At 40.5% G+C, this 22,893-nt stretch overlaps 1 protein-coding gene and 1 pseudogene across 1 annotated transcript; one reads left to right on the top strand and one right to left on the bottom strand.

Moving 5' to 3' along the window:
• Positions 1-2,468: 2,468 nt before the first annotated feature.
• On the bottom strand, positions 2,469-22,405 carry LOC120848816 (annotated as a pseudogene).
• Positions 18,480-20,815, top strand: LOC115326513. Its single transcript, XM_040220857.1, has 3 exons — positions 18,480-18,654; positions 19,158-19,272; positions 20,729-20,815. The coding sequence occupies exons 1-3, from the start codon at positions 18,537-18,539 to the stop codon at positions 20,733-20,735; spliced, it is 240 nt and encodes a 79-aa protein (XP_040076791.1). The 5' UTR covers positions 18,480-18,536; the 3' UTR covers positions 20,736-20,815.
• Positions 22,406-22,893: the final 488 nt, after the last annotated feature.

Below are 22,893 nucleotides of genomic sequence, written 5' to 3'. Positions count from 1 at the left end.
CGACTCTATCTGGATTTTTTGTTTCTCAAACACAACTATTGTCGATGAAAAGACTATTACAGCACAGACAGACAGTTTTACAACCAGTATTTCACACCTCAATCATCTCCCCAACCAACGAGAGGCAAGAAAAGGTGCTTTGCTTCGTAAGAACCGGGCAGGTCTACCCTCCTTAAATTTTGTGTAACGACGTAAATATCGCTGAAAAAACTTTTTTTTTTGTGTGGAACATTTACAAATAAAGTCATAAAATCTGTCAAAAAACTTATGTTTTCACCTCAGCGTCCCCTTCACGCATCCTTCGTCTTTTAATAATATTTGCCCTTTATGTGCATTATACATTAGGAAAACCATAAACAGTGTGTGAGTTTTGTTGTTTGCCTCCATTTTTTGTATTCATCAACTGTTTGCATCCGTTTTCTACCTAGCCTTGGGGTTTACCCTGGTGTTTGACATTTATCACCTGGCCCCGACTTTAAGAGTGTGTGATGTAAAGTCAAGTTTTTTTCTTTTTTTCTTTTTAGACACATAGTGTTCAGGGTTAAAAGACTCACTTTTTTGTTTTCGAATAAGCCCGCCATCAAGAAATACAATTACCACGACGCTTGCAAAAGTCAGGCCGTGCAAAAGCTTCATTGCTGCCCTTTACTAAAGAAAGGACGTGGGTTCAACGTTGGTGTTTGCACTAGAACGGCGCACTGCCATCCTCTCTTGTCTCGCTCTTCACAGACAAGACAGCGCCCTTAATGACCCACCGGATCATCAGGATTGTTCGAGGGTAGGTTTGCTCAGAGGGCAAGTATGTATTTAAGCGGCGCACCTGATACAGTTCGTTGCGCACCCGAAGAAATGAATTAGCCTGGGCTTTTTTTTTATGCGAAATATGAGAGCCATTCGTGAATTTGTGTTTTATTTGTTGCCCTCTACAAGAGCTTTCGTGTATACAAGAAATGAAACGCAAAGTTTAAGTCCCATTATTCACACTTTTCATCAAATTGAGAAAAAAAAAGAGGGAAAGCCGTTTACAACTCCTGTAACGGCGAATTGGAGCGCAGCTCTTGAGGAGGAGGAAGGAGGGTAGTGAGGGGAGGGTAGAGCGCTCCTCCTCCTCCTTATCTTCGTCGTCCCCTCATTCTTTAATATGCCCCGAGGGGGTCACCTGACCTCGAGTGAGGGGGTAAAGTGACCTCGGGGAGGGGGGTCACGTGACCTCTGGGGTCACGTGACCTTGGTGTGACCTTGGCGGTCACGTTACCTTGGGGTGTCACGTCGGGGTCACCTTGGGGGGTCACGTGACATTGGGGTGACCTCGGGGATCACGTGACCTTGAAGTGACCTTGGGGTGACCTTGGTTACGCCGACGTCGCTGAAGCCGGAAAGGGGCGCCTAAGAGCTGCGCTCTAAAAAGCCTATGGATAAAGCAAAAAGTGCTTAGAAGTACTCGGTGATGCATTATTATCGGTTGCCGAGTCTTCGGCAGACCGATAGCTTCTCTAGATCTGGTTTTGAGCATGTGCAACTTGAAGCAGCTTGTGCATGTTAGGCACTAGTTCCACACAGGCACGTAGCCAGGATTTTGTTTCGGGGGGGGGGGGGGGGGGGCTACCCACGACAAAATGATGTATGAGGGGTGTAAGGGGGAGAGGAGGCCTTAGCAAACTAAACGATATCGGTAAGTCAACCCCCCCCCCCTCGGCTACGTGCTTGGTTCCACATCTGATTTAAATGAGGAATGGAGAGATGAAAAAAAAATGTTATAGGAGCAGTGAAGTGGTTATCGGATTACCCTTTTTTATTCTTCATTATCGTTGTGAAGTTGGAACTTAAACGGAAACTGCAGGGAGTATTTATGATTGCAAGGTTTTTATTTGTACATGACATATGAGAGCCCAGCTACCCAGAACACAATTAAAGACTTGAAATTCGTTCTCTTTCCGCTCGGAAACAGCAATCGAGATTTGGCCGGTTCGAGTCGCGCTCATTCTCTTCTCCTTGGCCAGGTACCGTTTTCTATGGTGTAGACACAACCACCAAAGATACTCAAAGTCGTGGGTCATCGAAGATACACACTTCAATACCAAAAAAGGGATACAAAATGTGATATCCCTTTTTGTGGTTTCTAAAAGCTACAAAAAGTGCAAATACGTTGATTAAAAAAACGTTACGCGGTTAGATGATTTCCGGTATCATACTCATCTATATTGTTTCTTCATCCCTACTCCAAGTTCGGTTTCGGTATCGAGGAGTTGCATTTTATGACTTTATTCAAAATATACGTTACACTGTAACAAGATATTGATTGGGTAATCTTCTGACAGTGAAATAAATCGCCTTGCAGGAAATTAAAAAAAAAAAAAAATTGGAGAGTGTCAGTGTCCCTAAAGAAAGCGCAGCGAGTTGTTTGTAAACATTTTAGGAAAACATTTTTATTCGCAAAAGTGGTAACTTCGATCAACTTTGAAATTACGTTAGCAGACCGGATGACCCGGACAGCAACGTGGCCAGTAGCCAATAGGTTTGTGCACGAAGACGCAACTTCCAAAGGTTTCAACACCGCACCTAAAGGAATAAAATGAAATATATTTTTTTTTCAAACCCGAACCCGACAATATGTTAATAAATATAAGGTTAGGCTGCAAACAAGCTGGTGGTAGTTGAACATTGTAAAAATAAACCGAGACGGCGAAAAAGAAAGGACACTGTGTCCTCGGTGTTTGCCTGTCCTTTCTCTTTTACAGTGTTTGAGTGTTTTTAGTATACATTTTAAGTTCTCCCACTTTGGAGAGTTCTATAATGTGTGCAACGATTGCAATGATTTCCCGGAATTTATCAAGATGTCTAAAATTCTAAACGATTAGTCTGCCTAAGCTAAGAAAAAGTAAAGTGTACCTTTTGGTATATAAATGTTGGACTTCTATAACCCCAATAGAGGACAGGCACCGAAAAGACACAAGGACAAGAAAAGACGTAAACGCTGGTGCCTGTGTTTACGTCCCTGTGTTGTTTCGGCGCCTCTCCTCGATATTGAACCAACTGGTACAAATTACCATCTTCAATAACCCAATGTATTTAGAAACGGGGATGAATAATGTAATATATTCAAAGATGAATGAGAATAGACATCCCTATAAATCAAAAGTTCCTTCTAATAATGCATAAACATCCTTATTTATTATTAATGTCAATTTTAGATTTACTGTTCAATATACTAATACAAATATGAGTCTACGCTGTGGCTCTGCACCAAACTTAAGACACTTGACGAAAAGTTAATTTTTTTTTATGCACATATAAAATTCGAACCATACATTAGTTAATTGTGCTTATGTTTAAGCTTTTATATAGAAATTTGATTTCACTTTTTGGGTTCGCCGAAATATTGTGGCTAATTCCAAGACCGACTGCAATATTTGATTTCTGCCACGCAGTTGATTATAAAATACGTCTTTCAAATGGTAAAGTATTTAACTTATTTCTCCGTCATCTTTAACTACCACCTGCGTATCTCAGCTAAGATATACTTTGGAAGAGGGCTCATGAGATGTGAATTGATTAGGTATGTAATGCATTCGTTAAGGTCTTTTTTATAACTAATAAATTCCCGTAGAACAGGAAATGTTTATTTCTTGAAGGAATAACACTTAAGACTGCTTACGTGAAGGAATGTGATCGCATTCATACACGCAGTGGATTCCTACAAACACAGCGCCGCGTCTTCCTATTGGACATGGCGCTCCGGCGGTGACATCACACACCCCACTGCGCATGTGCGGTGAAATCCGCCGGCTCCAGGGCATCCGTAACGGTGCATCTATGTTGCTGTGCTTTTCTTTGTGTTTTCTTTTTTAGGCGCGTTCGCTTTGACCTTGAGTGCGCCGCTGACTTCCGGGACGAAGCATCTGATATGCCGCGTCACCGCCAATGGAACGCGTCGCAGCCATTTTAACTGCCGTTCACTTAGATGCCTGTTTTTCGCGATCACAGCCAACGTCGGCTGCGCTCCATGGAGCAGGTAATGCATTCGTATTAAAAGGTAAACTATGTGTAAACATCTAGATCCGGTATGAGAGTTGAATTTAAGTAAATTGTTTACATTTTTTGCAACAAAAACGTATTTTCTAGTGCTGGTACTAGCAAATCAGCGATTTTTCTTGCTAACCTGAACATGATTATAGAGAGGTTTTGCTGATGCAACAAAATTCCGGGGAAAAAAAGGTTATTTCTTTATAGCCATTGTCACATCTCTAATAAACGATTAACGTATTACAACAACACCAGCCGTCAATTGAATCAAGATATAAAAATTAGACGTGGACACGCATTATAATAAATTAACAGCTACGGTCTTGCCCGATGGCTTCCTGCAAACAGTGAGAATATAAATTACAAACCCTTGAACTGTAAGTGTTTTTGCTGTTACATTGCAACTCCATCGTTCACAAGGGTACTTAAAATTTCGAGGGAACCCATCCGTGATTGTTAGATTCCGGTACTTGCATGTACCTGCAGAATAAACGGTTAAACAATGCGTTGAAACATTAATGCACATTAATGCTGACATTATAACTACTCATATACATCAGATTTTCGTCAGATATGTAAATTTAACTTGTTCATTTCAAGCTAAACAATCTGGGACAATCACAAATTTAGTCTAAATATTCTAAACAAAAAGAAAACTTCAATGGCGGCAACTCTATGTTGTCGCATCCCTCGGATGTGAGTGGTGCAGAAAAAGGTCGTGTGTGATGAGCCTCGTCGCGAGCGGAGGAGAAGCGAACGGGACAACCACTTGTGGTGCGCGTCTTGAATGTTCTCCTCGGAACGTTCTCGCGTTCTGCAAATTTATTAGAAGCACCCTTAGTGGCACGGAAAGTGTTGTAAAATCCCCATTGGCTCGTTAAAAAGACGATGGTGCCAAGAAACACCAATACAATGCCGGGAATGCTTTGACGACATGGCTTCGAAAGTTTTCAAAAAAAACGTAGAGAGGATACCCTTTGTACCGAAAAAAATGTTGGCGTCTCCAGAATAGTCAACCCAGTGAGGTAATGTTGCAGTAAAGCGAATAAACGCTGGTGTGTCTGTTTTCTGCCTATTTTGTTAGGGTAAAATATTTTCGGCGTATATAAAGTTCTCTCGAAACTCAGCCATAATACTTTGTTACCGCTTTTATTTATGCATCACGGACACTGCGGCTGATATTTATTTTTGTGGATATAAGCTCTTTGGCTTCTTGTAAAATAAGCCAACACAATATGTTCGTATAAAGTTGAATATTATATATCGGATGCCTCTCTAAACAGCTGGTCGTGCTTTCTAAAGCTGACTTGCTCTGGCATTGTCGTTCTATTTCGTGCCCCTACAACCTCGTATCAGCTTTCCAGTGTCTGGAGGTAGCGCAGTATTCGTCTCATAGCATAGCACAAAATGGCTAAGTGGCGTAAGCTACCGCCCGATCCAAAGGGCTCAGCCGGATTCATCAATTCCTCCATCCATCCAGCATTTATGGATGGCCCGTCGCGCCAGTTTGAAGGGGCGTAGGGGCGAAACAGGGAAGTAGGAAACCGGGTCCAAAGTACAATACTGTAACACGTGGAAAAGGTTTCTTGGTCTATTCTAAGTGTTGAGCCTCCTTTGAGGGTTGTTTCTAAAACCACCTCCGTGTTGACCCTAGTGACTGTTAGCTTAAGCGCAGTGCGTGGTGCGTCAGAAGCCTATTATTGTCGTTCCTCAGCCAATGAGGTCGCGTGTTGAGCTCATAAGGATGCCGATAATTAAATCACACTTATAGAACCGTGACCATAATAACCTTTCAGTTACTCTATCGGTGGCCTCTTCGATTCTGAAAAAGCTCAGTGTCTTCACAAGTGGTCGTATGACGTTCTCCATCTCCCACTATTGTACTGAGAGGAAAATCATATTTCTATACTTTGGGTTGCTCCCATGCAGAGTGCCCGTATCTGTCAAAGGGCAAGTATGAATGGCAGAGCAAGCCAATTTCTTGTGCGGCTTGGCTTTGGAAATAGGAAGTAAACAGGTGAACAATGAAAACTTATCTGCACTATGCAGTTAAATTGCCTGCTTCTATTTTCAGATGAAATAAAACACATGGCAAAAATAACTCTAAGCTCTCAATTTACGCTGTTAGAATTGTTCAGCTGTGATTTAATAACGTGATTTTATAATTTCTACATATTTCAGCTAGGTTTTTTGATTTCGGTTTTTTTTTTTCTACCTCCGGCCTAATTGATTTTTTGTCTCGATATGTGGTCATGCATCAAAATCGGCTCCTGGGGAAGTGACAAGCGCACTCATGAAACACCCGGAGTTCGTAACTTTACATTCCACTTCCCGTCCTACCTCGCATTGATTTATAACTTCACTCAATAAAGAAACGAATATTTCGCATTGTTCCCAAAAGGTATCGGTTTCCTTTCCCAATTACAAGTGGTTTAAGGCTAACACAAAAAACACAATATTTTTCAGCGCATAACATATCGTGGTAAATAAGAGCAAAATAAATCCAAAAAGAACGATATGGCTGGCGAGTTTTATTTACAGCAAGGACGATGCACCTTAGAGAAGTATAAAAGTTTTGTTTTAGTTTTATTTTTGTTTTGGTTTAAATTAGGGGGTGAATATTTAAAAGAAAAAAAGGACGAGTTTGCCAAGTACAAAAGGAGCGTCGGTTTTTACATGATTGTACCACCAGTGTTTTAAGCACCGAAAAAAATATAGTGATTGATACCCATCACAAAAGTGTATTATTTTTTAAACATTACGAGCGATTTTCATTTCTTGTTTTAATTTTTCTTTTTTGATTTATAGACCTGGCGGATATTTTTCGTAATCCAACTAGAGATTTTTTCCCCATCTATTACAAAAAAAAAATTAAAGCCGTTTACAGCTCTCTGTAACGCCGAGTTAGAGCGCAGCTCTTGAGGAGGAGGAGGGAAGGGTGCTGAGGTTCATGTGTTCTGGGGGGGGGGGGGTCAAGTGATCTCGAGAAAGGGGGGGGTCACGTGACCTGAGGTCACGTGACCTTGGTGGGGTCACATGACCCCCTCTCCGAGGTCACGTGAGGGTCACGTCACCTTGGGGGTCACGTCACCTTGGGGGTCACGTGACCTGGGGGTGTCACGTGACCACGGGGGTCACGTGACCTCGGGGGGTTCCGTGACCCCCCAGAGAAATTTGTCCGGTAGAGTTAGCGGAGAAATTGTTTCCGATAGACTTAGCGGGGAAAATTTTCCGCTAGATTTCGCGGGTAAATTTTTCCGCTAAATTTAGCGGGGAAATTATTCCGCTATATTTATCGGGGAAATTTATTCGCTAGATTTAGCAGGGAAATTTTTACGCTTGATTTAGTGCGGAAATTTTTCCGCTAAATTTATCGGGGAAACTTTTCCGCTAGGTTTAGCGGTGAAAATTTTCTGTTAGATTTAGCGGGGGACTTTTCCCGCTAGCTTTTGCGGGAAAATTTACCCATAATTCACCGCGCGGTTACGCCGACGGCGACAGCGACGGCGACGCCGCTCAAGCCGGGAACGGGCGCCTAAGAGCTGCGCTCTAAAATGCATTTGGGTCCTGAAGGTACTATAAAAATAATTAAATTAAATAATATATAAAATAATAATTAAGTAAGGGACTATAATATTTTAAATGTGATTTAAGTAACTAACAATTTCACAAATCAATCGGCCGAAGGACATTTCGAAGAGAATGGAAATTGTGTACTACCGTTTTCAAATGAAACTCCATGAAGGTGGCGGTGATTAGTGTCTCCCATGATTAGTGACACACCTCCAAATGCGATCACGGCCAATAGAACAATTGTCCTCATTCCTGCTGCAAAAACGACCCTGCAAGTTATCACAGTTAGTAATGTATCTTTACATACAAAAAAACAATCCTTGATATCCACTATGGAGTCGACATCTAGAAATGTTTCTTTTTCTTTTCAGAACCAGTATCCGATTGGAATACACTACCTAGCCACATAGTTGATTGCAATAATGTTTCTTCATTCCTAGACCAACTCTCATCGTTTGTGTAACTCGGGGTGTCACACTGTTGCTGCTTTGCTGGTACTTAGGTTTCTGTTTCTTATTTTGTACACACAGCAATATTTTTAAATGCAATACTCCCAACGTGTTATTGACAGATGTGGTTGTTTAGCATTTGTGTTCAAGACCCTGGCGAAGTGTGACCACACTCTTGTTGAAATGCTTTTTTATGCCAGTTCTATTATATTAATTGTAATAAATAATAGAAGTTTTTAAATAAATCACAAAGAAATATAAAAATTTAGCCAGCCGTTAAAAATCTGGTACAGCTACATGCGCAGATAACGTTGACTTTATTATGATTCAAGTATGTGCGTATAAAATTATGCCCTAATTGAGCAAAAAAAAAAAGCATCCATAGAGCCCGTACAATAAAATGCCATAGAACGCATAGAAAAAAACCTTAAAATTAAGTAGTTTTATTCTCTAATTTTAAGTAGTTAGAGACAATCTTCCTTAATATACACTACACATATTACAAATGTACAACATATTAAATGCAAGTCCACTGCGTTCTTCATTTATCTATTTAAAGATCAGAAATCTCAAAATTACTAACGACAGATGGGCGAAAACAGACTCCTCTACTTGCTATCTGACAAGAAAAGTATAAAAAACGACCTAATTGAAAAGTATGAAAAACGATCATTAACAATGGTTATTCTATGTAATATGGCGTTTCATATAATACGACAGGAGATGACTAATAGGGGGCATATGCTTTTATTATGGTGGATCTAAGGTTTAGAAACAAATCATTGACTACACCCTGAAGACTAATAAATTATGACATTAATTATCACAGCATAGCTTTAGGACATCTTCACTCGCCTTAAATAGTACTCTAAAGTCATAAAGTATATTGCCTTCCCTAGTTTTAATGGCTTGCCAACTTCATCAACTCAGTGACACGTCGCTGTTTGGGGGATTCTTACTTTTCTTTTTTTCAAATGCGCGTCTTCGATTTCGGATCATGTTTCCAGATCATGTTCTGATCTGGAAACATGACAAAGTCATGTTTCCAGATATTCTGTTTTCAATCTGGAAAAATTACCAAGCCATGTTTCCAGATTGGCAACAACAATTGACAATCCCACATATTGATGAAAAGGTCACAAAAATAAAAAAATAAATAGTATCTTCTAGACTATCTTTTCAGAAGAATATCCCTAACACATTTATCCGCATATATTTAAAATTCATATAACTCAGCACTGATTTAAAAGCAGCGACCCCAGTAACCATGGATGATCACTTCTGATCACGTGGTCATGATCACGTGGTCATTCGATCATTGCAATACGGAGCGCAAGTTGGTCTGCTTCGTTTGCGGGGGTTGAGGTGACGTCAGAAAGCCGAGCTCTGATTGCTCCTGATTGACAGATAGTGGGTAGACATGAAGGCAGCTTGCTTTGAGGTCTACCCACTATCCTTCTATCAGAGCCAATCAGAGGGCGGCGTCTTTCTGACGTCAGCAAAACCCCTGCAAAAGAAGGAGACGAACTTGGTCTCCGCATTATCGCAGTACCCTCTGTTTCATATTAAGTCCGAGTACAACCAGCACTAAAATCCGCAGGAGCCAATCAGACGGCGCAAAAAGTGCATCGTCATAGCGCTCATCGCCTTTGTGCATGTGCTATCACTAATGAAACCAATCACACAAAAAAGGAACCAGGAGGTCACTGCGAATTCACAGTTTGCGATTGGTCTTGCCGAAAGCCAGCGCATCAAGACGACAAGCTTCGTAACGATGCACTTTTATCACTACGGCTTAATGTGAAACAAGGTACACTAATATAAAGAAACGCTCATGCATGAGGAGCCACAGCGCAGCTGACAGGTGCCGATCTAACAATCTTATCTGCTGTGCTTGATAGATTTTAACCAGAAGAAGTCTTGAGATTCTCGTGGTTCGAAAAATTTGGAGGTAAAGATATCTCGGTATCTTTTAGGTAAAAAAAAACTCTTACCAAATTAGATGTTCACTTGAACTAGCAGGGTTGTGTTGTGTGAACGCCGTGGAACGATACGACTATTTATGTAGAAGAGTTTTGTGAGCTTAAAATATTCGTCAACCAGGGAGAACAAAGAACATTTATAAAAAAAATGTTGCGCGAAAAAAATGACCTTTGATTAGCCAAAAAAAAAAATCTAAAGGGCAATCATACTTGTTTTTGAGTCGAAACAAGCAGCTGTTTCTTTAACTCTGCTTTGCGTGAATTCCGAATATAACATTATAGTGTTAAGTTTGCGACCTGAGAAGACGTCAGTCCTCGCCAATTGTGGTCACCTTTGCAGTGCGTTTGATGCATGACCTTTCGAAGTCGCTATTCTTTGAGTGAATGAAACGCTTTGAACTTTTTCATCTTGTTTCTTTCACCAAAAAATGTGGTCGTCACTTCCTTCACTTTGTCCCGGTCTTTCGGCGCTCCTCTGCAGTCAAGGGCTTGCAGCCTGCGGACCTGCGGTCGTTTTTTAAAAAAGTATTTTAGATTTCAATAACTGGATGAGGAAATTATCGTTATCAATTACGTCTAAAATAGTGCATTGTTTTACTTGCTACGATAGAACTTGCTTGCCCATTTCTTTACCCGAATAATTCTCTACACAAACTTAATGTGCTATTTTTAATAATTCAGTTCAAAGTGTGGCAGTCGTGTTTGGGATATCCCATTATTACGTTTCGTGTAGTGTCTCTATAACAAATTTGTATACACGAATAAAATTAATGCGCTATGCTTCTTGTCAGTTGCGTTTAGTGTTGGGAAAAACAGACGGCAGCGCGCAGAAGTTTGCAGAGATTCGACAGCAGTCCGGGTAGCACAGTTCTCTTGGCCCAAATATGTATTTGTTTGGGAATTTAGGGACTTAATAAGCTCGAAAAACTCCAGGTAGAACCAAAATTGACCATTTTTGACCCGAGTCTGGGTGTCTTGGCCCTAAATTGTCAAGCAAATGTCAAAGTTAATTTTCTATCCTGGTAGCTTCCGGCACCCTCGTGCCTAATCGACACACAAGTGCCAAAATTAGGCTTGAGCACTAGTCGTTTATTTTTTATGTCGCAACTTTGGGACAAGATTGCCAGAAAAGCGCTAGAATTAGGCTGCACTGCTGGTTATTCGGTTGATGTGTGGAATCTTTTCCTGAAGTTTGGCACTTTGGCACTTATATGACAGGCCAAAGGAAAGCCATTAAAAGCAAAATAACAGAATTTTCAAACTAACGCCCTGGAGCAAAATCATATTAGGCCCCAACAATTGAAAGACTTGGGCAAAATAAGGCGTTCATCTGGGCATACTGTTAGAACAACTGCACGTCAAAGCTTTTATTTTTTTTAGAATGCATACGCGTGTGTTTATGCCGCTCTCAAAATTCTAGTCAATTCTCAGACTGAGTATTGACAACTGATAGATCCGAAAATGGAACGCAAACGTTTCACAAACATGTCACAAACGCGACAAAGTAAAACGAAACGAAAGCGTAAGTACTTAAACTTGTGACTCACGCGACAATCCAATGTCTTAAGTTCATCGAGCAACGGACATACAACTAGAGCCTATCATCGGCCATTGTTCAAGCTTAGTTGTTTATGCGCCGGAGGAGTCCTACACACTTACCGAGGCAGGTACTGGTACGAACCTATGAATTATTAGAAAATTAAGAGTGGGTTACTGGATGGATCACGGAATTATATAATTATTACAATCTTGCGTGGTTCGTTCTTGTTTAGTGATTGCTTAGCCGCCTTTGGTCAGACTACACATGGTGTTCGCCCCACTTCCGGCCGCCAAGACCGGGGGAGAGAGATACTTCCGGTTCTCCCATGTTTCCCTTGTGTTTTGGTGGATGCTCGGCGACTCTTGGGTCACTAGCGAGAAACTGCGCGGAAGCTGCGCTTGAGAAATGTCCCCTTCCAGTGCTTTTAGGTTGACGATGCTCACCGGCACGAACAAAATGTCGGAAGTGAAGTTCTTTGAATTCTCTCGAGACGAGGGACGCCACTGACGCCACCCAGCTTCGGTGATCGCTGCTAAGCAAACGGTGCTTGCCTACTTCGTTGTGCTGCCGAAAGATGGCGCAACCCGACAAACGCGAAGACTACTGACCCTAGCGAAGATGCGACGCCAGCGTCGCCTCGACCGACAAACAATGACAGATGCAAACCGGGCCTTTAGGACAAGTGTAAATGCAGGATGACATGGTGTTCTGGGAAAGAATCTTTGAATTCCCAAGCAAGGTGGTCAAAACATTAAAAAATTGGGTGTTATAGAGACTCGCGTAGTGCTGAAGGAAGCGTAATCTAACTCTGAAGATTGTGTGCTCAAACCATGACCCAGCTCGGTGACCGTATGCGAAGAAGCTCGGCGCGTAATTTCGGCACCTGGGGCAGGTAGGGGCCCCTCGCCGATGCCTTGCCGCTCACGAAGTAGTTGACACTCAGGTATATGGACCTGGTCGCTCGGATAGGTAGTCGTGACGATGCGCCCATGATAGCTTCGGTGGACTTGTGGAGCAACTGTTCTTTCTTTTCACCCAGTGGATATAGAAGGCATGTTGGTTCAGTATAAGTAAATTCCAGGTGGTACCGCAGTCAGTTATCGGCGGTGAATCTTTTAAAGTAATCTATCACTGCGAATCCTAAAAAAAACCAGCAAAAAGTATGCCCAACCGGAAGCAGAATTCACATCGGAAGTGCAGCAATGTTTGTTTTTGTTTACCTCCGCACATTCTCCAAATACGAAAACGAAAGTAAAATTAAATATTCACCGACAGCTTAAGGAAAAAGGGGCATGGCCTATTACGGTGCAAATGTTTGCTACCTGATTCGTTATACGGCTGTGTTAGCGGCTAATGCGAAACTTTCATTGGCTGCGGAGACATAATGAGATGCTTGGGACTTTCCACACCAGAACACAAATGAAAATTGTAAATGGTACTCTCAATAAAAGTACTCGAAATAGTGAATTATTACAACTAATTCATTACTTCCAGCAAATTACTATCGAAGTCAGCTTGCAGGGTAGTGCAAAAATATATAGTATTATCAAATTTGCTATATGAAATGTTGAATAAATATAAAGAGCCCTACCGAACACTCTTAATGAAGGGCATTTCTCAATTGAAGAAACTGTACACAATATAATAAATAAGGGTAACTTGCTTGAAAATTAGATCCACGGAGATTTATGCAGTCAAAAAGAAAATATACAGGTTAAAATACATAAGCTGCACATTAAGCTGGTTAGTTTTTTCTTTTGTATATATATCTATATATATATATATATATATATATATATATTTATATATCGCAGAATAGGAGGCGGTCCAAGAAAGGATTTTGTAAGTCAATAATTTGGTTCATATTCTTTATTAACGTAACTCGCACTGAAAACGCGGATGGTGTGGCATTTCATTTGAAATCCGACATGATCGAGTTGGCTTTTTAAGCTCTTTAGCGGAACCGAATCTCAACTAGAAAAAACTTGAAGAGCAATTTGGGAGAGCAAAAATAAATTGCTAGGCAGTAGTATTTTTCAATTCTCCATTAAATTTTGTTCTTGACTTTCGTCGTCCTTTACAATGGGCTGCGAATTCTTATTTAGGTGTCAAGGAACGGTTTTCGATTAGTCTGAACTTTATTTTCAAATGATCGCAGGCTTACAAATCAAAGCCTGCCTCGAATTCGGAGTGCTATAGAAATCAAAAGGTTCAGTACTATGACGTAAAGCAACTATCAATGTCTAGGTCTATGAAATGAAAGGGCAATATCTTCCGTCTTTTGAGCTCTTTACCGGAAAGAGATTACGGTGTTAATTCTAACATTATTCTTAAGCCATTATTTGATGAAAGGATTACGGGGTACAAACTTTATTTCTGCGATTTCGTAGACAATGTGCGAGCATACGAAATCTTACATATTAATTTTTCTGTTTGCCTTCGATCATATTTTGGAATATACTTCTTATTCTGAGAAGGATAGAGCAGGGTAGTGGAAGCTTTTTTTGACATGCATTAATGGTCATTCTGCTAGTAACATTGTGACGACGTAAGCACATTCTACAGCCAGAGGCTTAGAGAATTTAATTGTGTGAAGAATAAACCAAAAATGTTATTTGCGACCATAACAACTGTCATATAACAGCCTCAGAAACAAAAAAACACTACTCTTTTTTAAAATAATTTTCTATACATCTAACTGTAACTTGCATAATCATGTGGTCCATAATATAGTTGATAAGTGCATTACCAACATCAAAATACACCCCCATAGAAACCTTCCATCCGTAACTATGAAATTATAGTTTTTTTTTGGACAGGACGCTAGTTGCTTATGTAGCTATCGCAATGTGAATTCGAGGCAAACTTGCTGTGGGTTGCAAGTTTGTGATTTTGTAAAACAAAACTCAACATTAAATTGAAAACTTTCTGTTCAGAAATTGTTTAGAAATTGTTCGGGATACATAAATAAACATAAGCAGTATGACCGAAGTTTTAACTTGTATTAAAAAGACAAAGTAGAGTGAAATAGAATTGACATTTTGAAAGATTGCACCGCGTGGCACCTTATATGTTTCTAATCTGAAAGGCTATTTTGTTCATCTTATATAACTGGTCAGGTCATACTATTTCAAAGCGAATTTATGAAAACAGCATACTCAAACTACCCAGTATATGTTTTTTTATTGTACTTCTAGATATTCATGGCATTTCTATTTGTATTTCACGCTATGTTTACCTTGACTTAATGAACTAAATTAGTATCGGTAAAAATTCAGTACACGAAATCGTCAGAAAACTTAGCCTTTAAATTGCAGGTATATAATTGAAACATCTGAACGCGAATTTTCATTTAAATTATTTTTCCGAACTAGACACACAAAAACAGTAATGCTTTCCCCTAGTTACCGGTATTTCAGATATTCGATCTATGCTATAATGCATGCGTATTTATACATGCGATATTCCATTTCAACGTGGCCAGTACAGTCGTACTTTACCGGGCAAATTGGACTTTTGGGGCAAACATGTGGTACGCTTTTTTAACAGAGCTAGCCTCTTGCTGTCTAAACGCCAGTAAAATTGATTTTGACTTTTCCATTTCTGATAGCCCTTTGGGGACAGCAAATAATACATTTCATTCATGCTACTCGCACCCTTGAAGCTGTTACACACGTGAGAAATACACCTAACCAAACCAAAACTCATTTCAAACAAAAATTATTAAAATCAATAAAGTACATGGGATAATACAAGGCTCTCTTCTAAAAAAAATATTATATATTGACTAAGAAGAACCCACATTTTAGGTAAGTTGCATTTCAGTGAAATGAAAGCGTGTTATTTTGTCGAAATGAAAAGCTGCATTTGTTACTGCGCTCTGTGTCACAATTTTAGCGATATTGATTATATTTTATTTATTTTTGGTCGTAACCCTAACACGGAAGAAAACTCTTTGAGTGAATAAGTCCAAATGTAAGATAGAATTAAAACCACGTGTAAGTTTTGAAACCGATTAAAATGTAGTGTCTAACTGGTAAACTTTCAGCCTTCTGGAAAGCCAACGCTGAAGAAAAATATCAACGGAACACAGAAATGTACAAAACTCAACTATGACGCCTATTTTCCTTTTCTGGTTTACACACTCTACGACGGCTTAATACCCAAGTGAAAAATGCCGAACTTCTGCACTGTTGAGGCATGCACTGCCTGTGATACTTAGAAGAGGTGAGCTATTGCGCATGTTCAAAACAGGTTCCAGAGTCTCTTAAACAAAGATGGCAGTGCGCAGAAGGCGAGTATTGAATGGCCTATAAAAGAAAGACCCGCAACCGAGCTCAGTCGCGCGAAGTTGGTCGCAATAGCATCAATCCTCCAAAGATGTTCATTTTTGTTCATAGCTCTGGGTTCCCACGAGGGGGACAGTTAATTACTCTGTCTGAGGTACCCATAAAACGGCTTTGGTGCCATAATCAAATCATTCAAAAAGAAACCTTCCAATATTCTCTTCTAGAACACCTTGATAATGATATCCTACCAATAAGACAGCTATACTCACACATAAGCTTAAAACTATACTAAAGAATAATCCCTGGCTGACTGGATGCATAGTTTTCTTTCCCTCGGTTCACAGTGTGACACTTTCAATTCATTCGATCCTTCGGACGCAAATGTGTCATCGGGTGGTTCGCAAACTGCATAGAGCTCTTCCTTTCTTTATTTACATCAATGATATTTTACGTAACTTTACCACTAAAATGCGTCTACAAACAGACCATTGTGTTTTTAAATCGCAATTCGTCTCGGGGTTTTGTTTTCTTAGCAATTCCCTTGCCAGCTTCTGTGAGTGGCGCAACACCTGGAAAATGTCAATACCTTTTCGCAAAGGCGCTTTTGATTCATTTTCTAGGCGCGCATTAACATCCATATCTCTCTAGTCATCCACTTTTTCTTCTTTTAAAGGGAATCTAAATGTCACTTTTCCGTCTTCTTTTTACGCCTGATATGTTCTGATAGATCACTTTGACTTCATATGTAACAATTAATGGACTCGGATACCGGCTGCGTACTTTAAGTCCTACAACATAAAAAAAACTTCTTATATTACGAACTTTGAAACGACCAATCTCTGATTATGAATCTGTAGTTGCAACCCTTAAAAACGTTTGATACCAACAAGCTTGAAGCTATTCAGAAGAAAGCTTTACGTCTTATTTGTCAACAGTATGCCAGATATTTCACCCTCTAATCTTTCTGCTTTAAACTTTTCCCCACTTTCAACGCATAGTAAACCGGTGGTGTTGCCTGACCTGAGGTTTTTCTCACTGGCTGTGGAAAAGTTTCACGGGCGTAGAAAACCGGATGCTTGAAAATCCTACACAGTTTAATTAACTAATTACATTTTGCGTCATTAAAAATGTATTTAAATTTTGCAAGAGCACCTTTCTAAAGAAGATGGCTAAAACTAAATATTTCACAGTTTCATCCACGTTCCAATGTGTTTAAATATTTTTTCTTATGCCATTATATTTGGAATTAGTTGCCCAGTGATGTTAGTTTATTATCATGCGTAGATTGTTGTCCACAATTGGTGACTCTTGCTGATGTTTTACATTTATTAGTTGTACATTGATTAATTTTGTTTAATGTCTTGTACAATTCTTTTCTCACTTCCCGAATCGACAAACAAACACTGAAATATTAAAAAAAATATAGATTTTTTTTAATAAACACTTGCAGTCAGTACTTCGCGATGACGCAAATCTTAGCCTACGTTTGACTTTCGACATAAGAGAAATTAAATGTGACTAGTTTTGAGTAATACGTGTACGTCAGGGTGAATAGTTTTAGAAGAATTCACATTGAAATGTCACGATGAAAAACATTTTCGGTTAGCCTTATACGTTGCTGACGCACGGCAGAAAACAGATAAAGTCAAACGTCAGGCTAGATGTCTAAAAAGATCTTTGTTTCAAAATCTTGTGAAAGGTCAAAATTTAGAAACGTCTTCCCACGTACAACCAACATCTAAGATATAAATACCCAGCTCTTATTTGTTCTCGATAGGCACAAGCGTAGACCGGCGCATTGTCAACGTGACGGTAATATCATCAGATTCTACTTAACTGCTTCCTTTGTGAATTTTGTTTTTTACTTTTATGCAAGCCTAATATTGGTGCATTTATACTAAGTTCTACGATAGCGGTTTGTAATACTAAAAGCCTAAAGTACATTGGCCTGATTGCAGTAGCAAAGCCAGGAACATTTTCGGGAAAGAGGGGGTTCGCTGGGACTTTCAATGTGACTTAGTGTGCGTGTGTCTATGGGGGAGGGCATACATATGCTTAAGGAGTCAACTACATATCAAGTGGGCTCGGCCCTCATAAGCCCCCCCCTCCCCCATGGCCGCGCCCTACTTTGAATGTTTGCTGTATAATTACTAATGGGCATTACAACCGAAAGTTAATTACGTACGAACTATGCACAAATACCTGTGCTCCGATACCTGAATGTCCTATTTAGTTTTATTTCTTGCCTCGAAGGTAAGATAAGAGTCAGATGGGTTCAATGATATTCACCTTAGATTTGCCACAAATGCAAATAAATGTGATAAATCATTCGATAAATAGTCTGCCTACTTTGTTTGAGATTATGTTTATCGAGTAGTGAACGCATTGTATTAAAAGTAAACTAGAAATTATAGTAAGGTCAACATCTTGAAGTCACTTTCACTGTCTTCTTCATGTAGGAAGCTGATAAAACCAGTAAAACAGTCTTTGTTTTTTGTGCTACACGCTGAAAATATTTTTAAATATCGCCTAATATTCTCATATAAAAATGACCCAGCGTATAGCTGGGCACATCATAGTCAAAATAATTGTGCTAAGTGATCTGAAACATAATATTAGCGTAGAAATACACTTCCTGATATCCAGTATCAATTCATTTACAGATTATCAAGTGGGCACAATGAATATTCTGATTGTTTGCATTGTGATAGCCAACGTAGTAATATCCCAAGGTAATGTGGAGGAAGAGGGAAGAACCAATTATGAAATTCAAGAACGATCACTTCTAATATTTGACCGTAAGTTTTATTGTTATGGAAATATACGAAATTGCACAATGTAGTAGACGTTTGTATCCCCGAACTTGGACGCCCTCAGCGCAATATTGAAATCCCGAGGCATCTTAATTTTCTTATTTAATTTAGATGAATGTGAACTTAAACGACCGCTCCAAAAGTTTCACCTGCCAGCGAGTGCTTTCAATGGAGAAACTAAACTTAGTAATTAATCGAATATATATGACCGACCTCATGGGAAACGTTACTTTTATGTGACGGTCAAATCTACCTCACAAGTTTTACGGGAATGTAATACGCACCTGCCTCAGAAGTACGTTTACAGTCGTAGGGTTCGCCTATCTTGAAAAGCAGTAATGGTGTAAATATTAGCGTACCCTTACAATATGAAAAAATGCGATGATGGGATATTTACAATGATCCCGTATTTGACGATTATACTGAATTGGCAATTCTATGAATAGTGAGATTTCATTTTCTTAATAACTCGAACGTTTCACAACTAGATAACGAGTGCAGATACCTCGGCCACACAATGGGAAACGGAGGAGTAATAACTCTGCAAAATCCCTGTGTCAAATGGACTTGCCTGGCCAATCAGACTCAGCTGCTAGTTCAAGGGTGAGTTGACGTAACGTTCATACCGAGCGAGCTAAATGAATCCAAAACTTTATTAGCAAATCTGAAAAATCATATCACTGCGTTACGGTCGTCGCGAAACACATGTTGTGAAGTACGAGTTATACTTTTTGCTCACCGCGCTTCATTTATTATATTTACTATCAATTTCTAACCTCGGAAACGTGCGGTTACGAGGTGGATTAATATTGCGATGATAGGAAGGGAATAACGCCCCTCAGTAAAAAGTCTGGAAAACAAAATGCAATCTATTGAGTTGGGATTTAAGGGTAAAGCCTTTACAAGTAAACGTGAAATCTCCTGACTGCGGCCCATTGAAGCACTTAATTGGACAAAAAATGGAATGTGAGAAAATTTCCGGAAATTTAATTTTTACGCCTTTTTTGTGTTTGTTAAACGAACTTCCCTAATAACACACTTTGTCATTTCTGTAGTCAGAAGCCCATTTGGATATTAATATGTTTTTTTGTGATTTTATACAAAGCATGTCATTCAAAATTAAGATTAACGCATCATAAAATTAAGTACGACTGCTCAAGAATCAGCCAGTTATACCAGATAGCAAACCGCTGCTGTTTGATTGCACACTGCCCGACAAAGTTAATGTGAACACGACATCGACGCTTCTCTACAACACAGAATGGATAACTGGCGGGTTTGAACGTGTTCATATTGCTATAGCACACGTGTGCACGGATGAAACGAGGAACCGGAGAGCACGAACGTTCTTTACATGCATTTTCTGGGCAATAGGAATAAGTCAAAAAAGTTTTTTTTAAACGATTCTTGCTGTGTTTTAGTTAAGGTTTCATTTTTTTTTACCTTTTGTATATTTTTGCATCTGTATATTTTCCTCTTACTTACTTCGCGAGTTTTAATTGCAGATCTTCAATTATAGAAACATGAAAACCAGAAAAAAACGTCGAATTTCTGTTCCTGCCAACACTCGCGCTGCATACATTATCTGGCACAGAATGAATCATTCCACTTCTTATTTCTTTGGATGTCTTTTGAGTTTTAGGAAGATTTGTCTTTTTCATACACCATGGGATGAGTGCAGCTGTCGATATTAGAGCGACGTTTCGCGCATAAATAAGGAGAAAATATTTTAATTCCACACATGAAATGTAGTTAGCCTGTTAGTCGCGCGGTTATGTTTAATGTTAATAGAATTACGCGCTTTAACGGTTGCTTCACAGCTGTAAACTCGCGTAAAAGCTGTTTACACTTACATATTCCGCCATCACTTATCAACAAACCATTTTCGATAAAGAACTGTCTGTTTATCAAGAATGGACTACCACCTATGACTATCACCACAAACATGCAAGTAGTATGTAATGTTTCCCCATTTAGAAGATCTGAGGACATATACCATAGAATAACGAGTAGGGCCAAAGCATGTCTTCATATTTAATGTTTTCTCACGTGTTATCAGGTGCTGAGCCCGTGCCCTATGGAGCTGCTTCTTGGGGTCCCAGGTTAAAGTTCCAGCCGGAGGTCTGCCACCTTATGAAGTTCATCTGGTTATCTGACGTTCTTCTTGTTGAACGAGAAAGTGCAAAAAGCTTAAATAAAATATTTAAGGAAATCTAGTACACTTTTCTTTATTCTTTTATTGGGGCAACTGGGAAATTTTATATTCTAATCCAATAAAAATTCAAATTATATATTTAGAAAACCCCAGACTGGGAACAAATATAATAACGAACAAGTGCGTGCTTGTTCGGCATCGTATGTGTTCCCAGAATCGGGTTTTTTATATAAAATTACTTCACCAGCTTCTCTGCATATTCCCGCAAATTTCAAAATGAGATTTTCTAATATCACGCTTAACTCTTGTAGCAATAAATGTTAGTATGCCATACTAACCACAAAACGATGATAGCTTTGTAAAGACTTCGTTCGCATGCAGAGGAACAAAATCTTTATGGAGCGTTCGCTGGATGGCATGCATTACCAATGCAGTGCTGCTCTGAGTACACCTTTAAACAAAGGTTCAAGGGTGGTATCCCGACGCAGATCGAAGCTGCCCCCACATTTCAAGGTGGCGCTTCCATTGAGGCTCACTAGGTACATCACAGCCCTGTTGACTGTGGTGTTTCATTTTTACCACCACTAGCTTCGACTGCCGCTCCCACTGGGAGCAGCAGTCAGAATTTGAGTGTGGTGATTCTTTTTGTTGAAATTTTGAGAACAATAGTACTTTGCCGTCTTTGTAAAACGTGAAAACAATATTGTGATAAGTAAAAACTTGGGAATGGCTCCATTAAAGTAGTTATCTGCGACTTCAGTTGATGAGATCTCTTCTACAAGCCTCGCAAGTGACGTCACTCTAGGGAAGAAAGGGGCCCCACACCATACTTGTGCTTGACTTCGCACTAAAGCGTAGGATGCCGCTAACGTCCCGGACACGCGCTGACATGCGCCACATTTTCAACAAAGGTGCAGTCAGCACGGAATGAAACCCGAACGCCGGAACACGTGGCCATCGACACAGGCTGCTCCACCTGGAGGGCCCCTCAGAACTAATGAAAATGCGCCAGGGTGCGAGGGTGCGGGTCCTACTAAGATGTGCTCGACCCTCGCGCGGCACGTCTGGGACTTCCGCGCTTCGCGGTTGCGTGCTCTAAGTGCCGTCACTAGCGGTCCTTTTCTTTCGCCGCACTGTCACCCGGCAGAGAGCTGCGGCTTGCGCGCGGCGCGAGAAGGTCGATGCTTGCAGCCGCAGCAAGCTACTTGCGCGCGCGCCAGTGGAGCACGCCCATGGTGTCTTCTCCTGCTGGCGTGCACACTTTTTATTCAATAAAACTTTGGTTGGGGCTAGTTGGTTCATATCGAGTAAAAGGTTAAAATGCGCGAACAAACAGGACGAAAAAGACGCACGTAAGACACGGGCAGTTTTTATTGTTTGTTATGCTTATCGTAGTTTTATAATTAGCAGTACTTATAGCAAAACAGCGCGACATAACGAGACAGAAAAACAAGTCGGGACTCACGACGAGCTCTGACACCCAATTGAAGGTTGCTACTACAAATATGTGGTGTATACTATATGAGCACATCCATACGTTCATTCCCAGGGCTCGTCCATTAACCTCTCTTGCTCTCCAGGGCAGTGGCGGATCCAAGGGGGGGGGGGGCGGTGGGGGCCATCGCCCCCCCCCCCAAGCGCCTCGCCAGGCAACCCCCCCCCCCCTCCCGGGGTTCTTCGTCAGCTCGAAGAAAAAACGTAAGCAATCGACGCGAGGGACAAAAGATGAAAACAACGGTGGGTGGACGCGCCTGCTGGGCTTTCCAAAGTAGGGTTTATCTCCGCCAAGGTCACGGTACGTCTTCCCGACAGGGACGGCGCCAGGAGTTTTGAAGTGGAGAGGCAGTGGGGAGGCGCACCAAATATCAGGGTCCTCGACTGCAGGCGCTCTTCCAAACAAGGCCAGCACGTCGAGCACGGGGGGAAATACCTTCAACATATCTAGTCCCCTTTCTCTCTCTCTCTGTCTCCCTCTCTCTCTTTGGAGGTTGTCTGCGAAATATTTGTGCCCTGAAAGCTCCCAAACGCAGACGCCAAGCAGCCTTCCTCAAGGGTACGATCCTATACAC

The sequence above is a fragment of the Ixodes scapularis genome, unplaced genomic scaffold (assembly GCF_016920785.2).
Source record: "Ixodes scapularis isolate PalLabHiFi unplaced genomic scaffold, ASM1692078v2 PGA_scaffold6__148_contigs__length_123643588, whole genome shotgun sequence".
Lineage (NCBI taxonomy): Eukaryota > Metazoa > Arthropoda > Arachnida > Ixodida > Ixodidae > Ixodes > Ixodes scapularis.
This window is presented reverse-complemented; position numbering and strand designations above follow the sequence as displayed.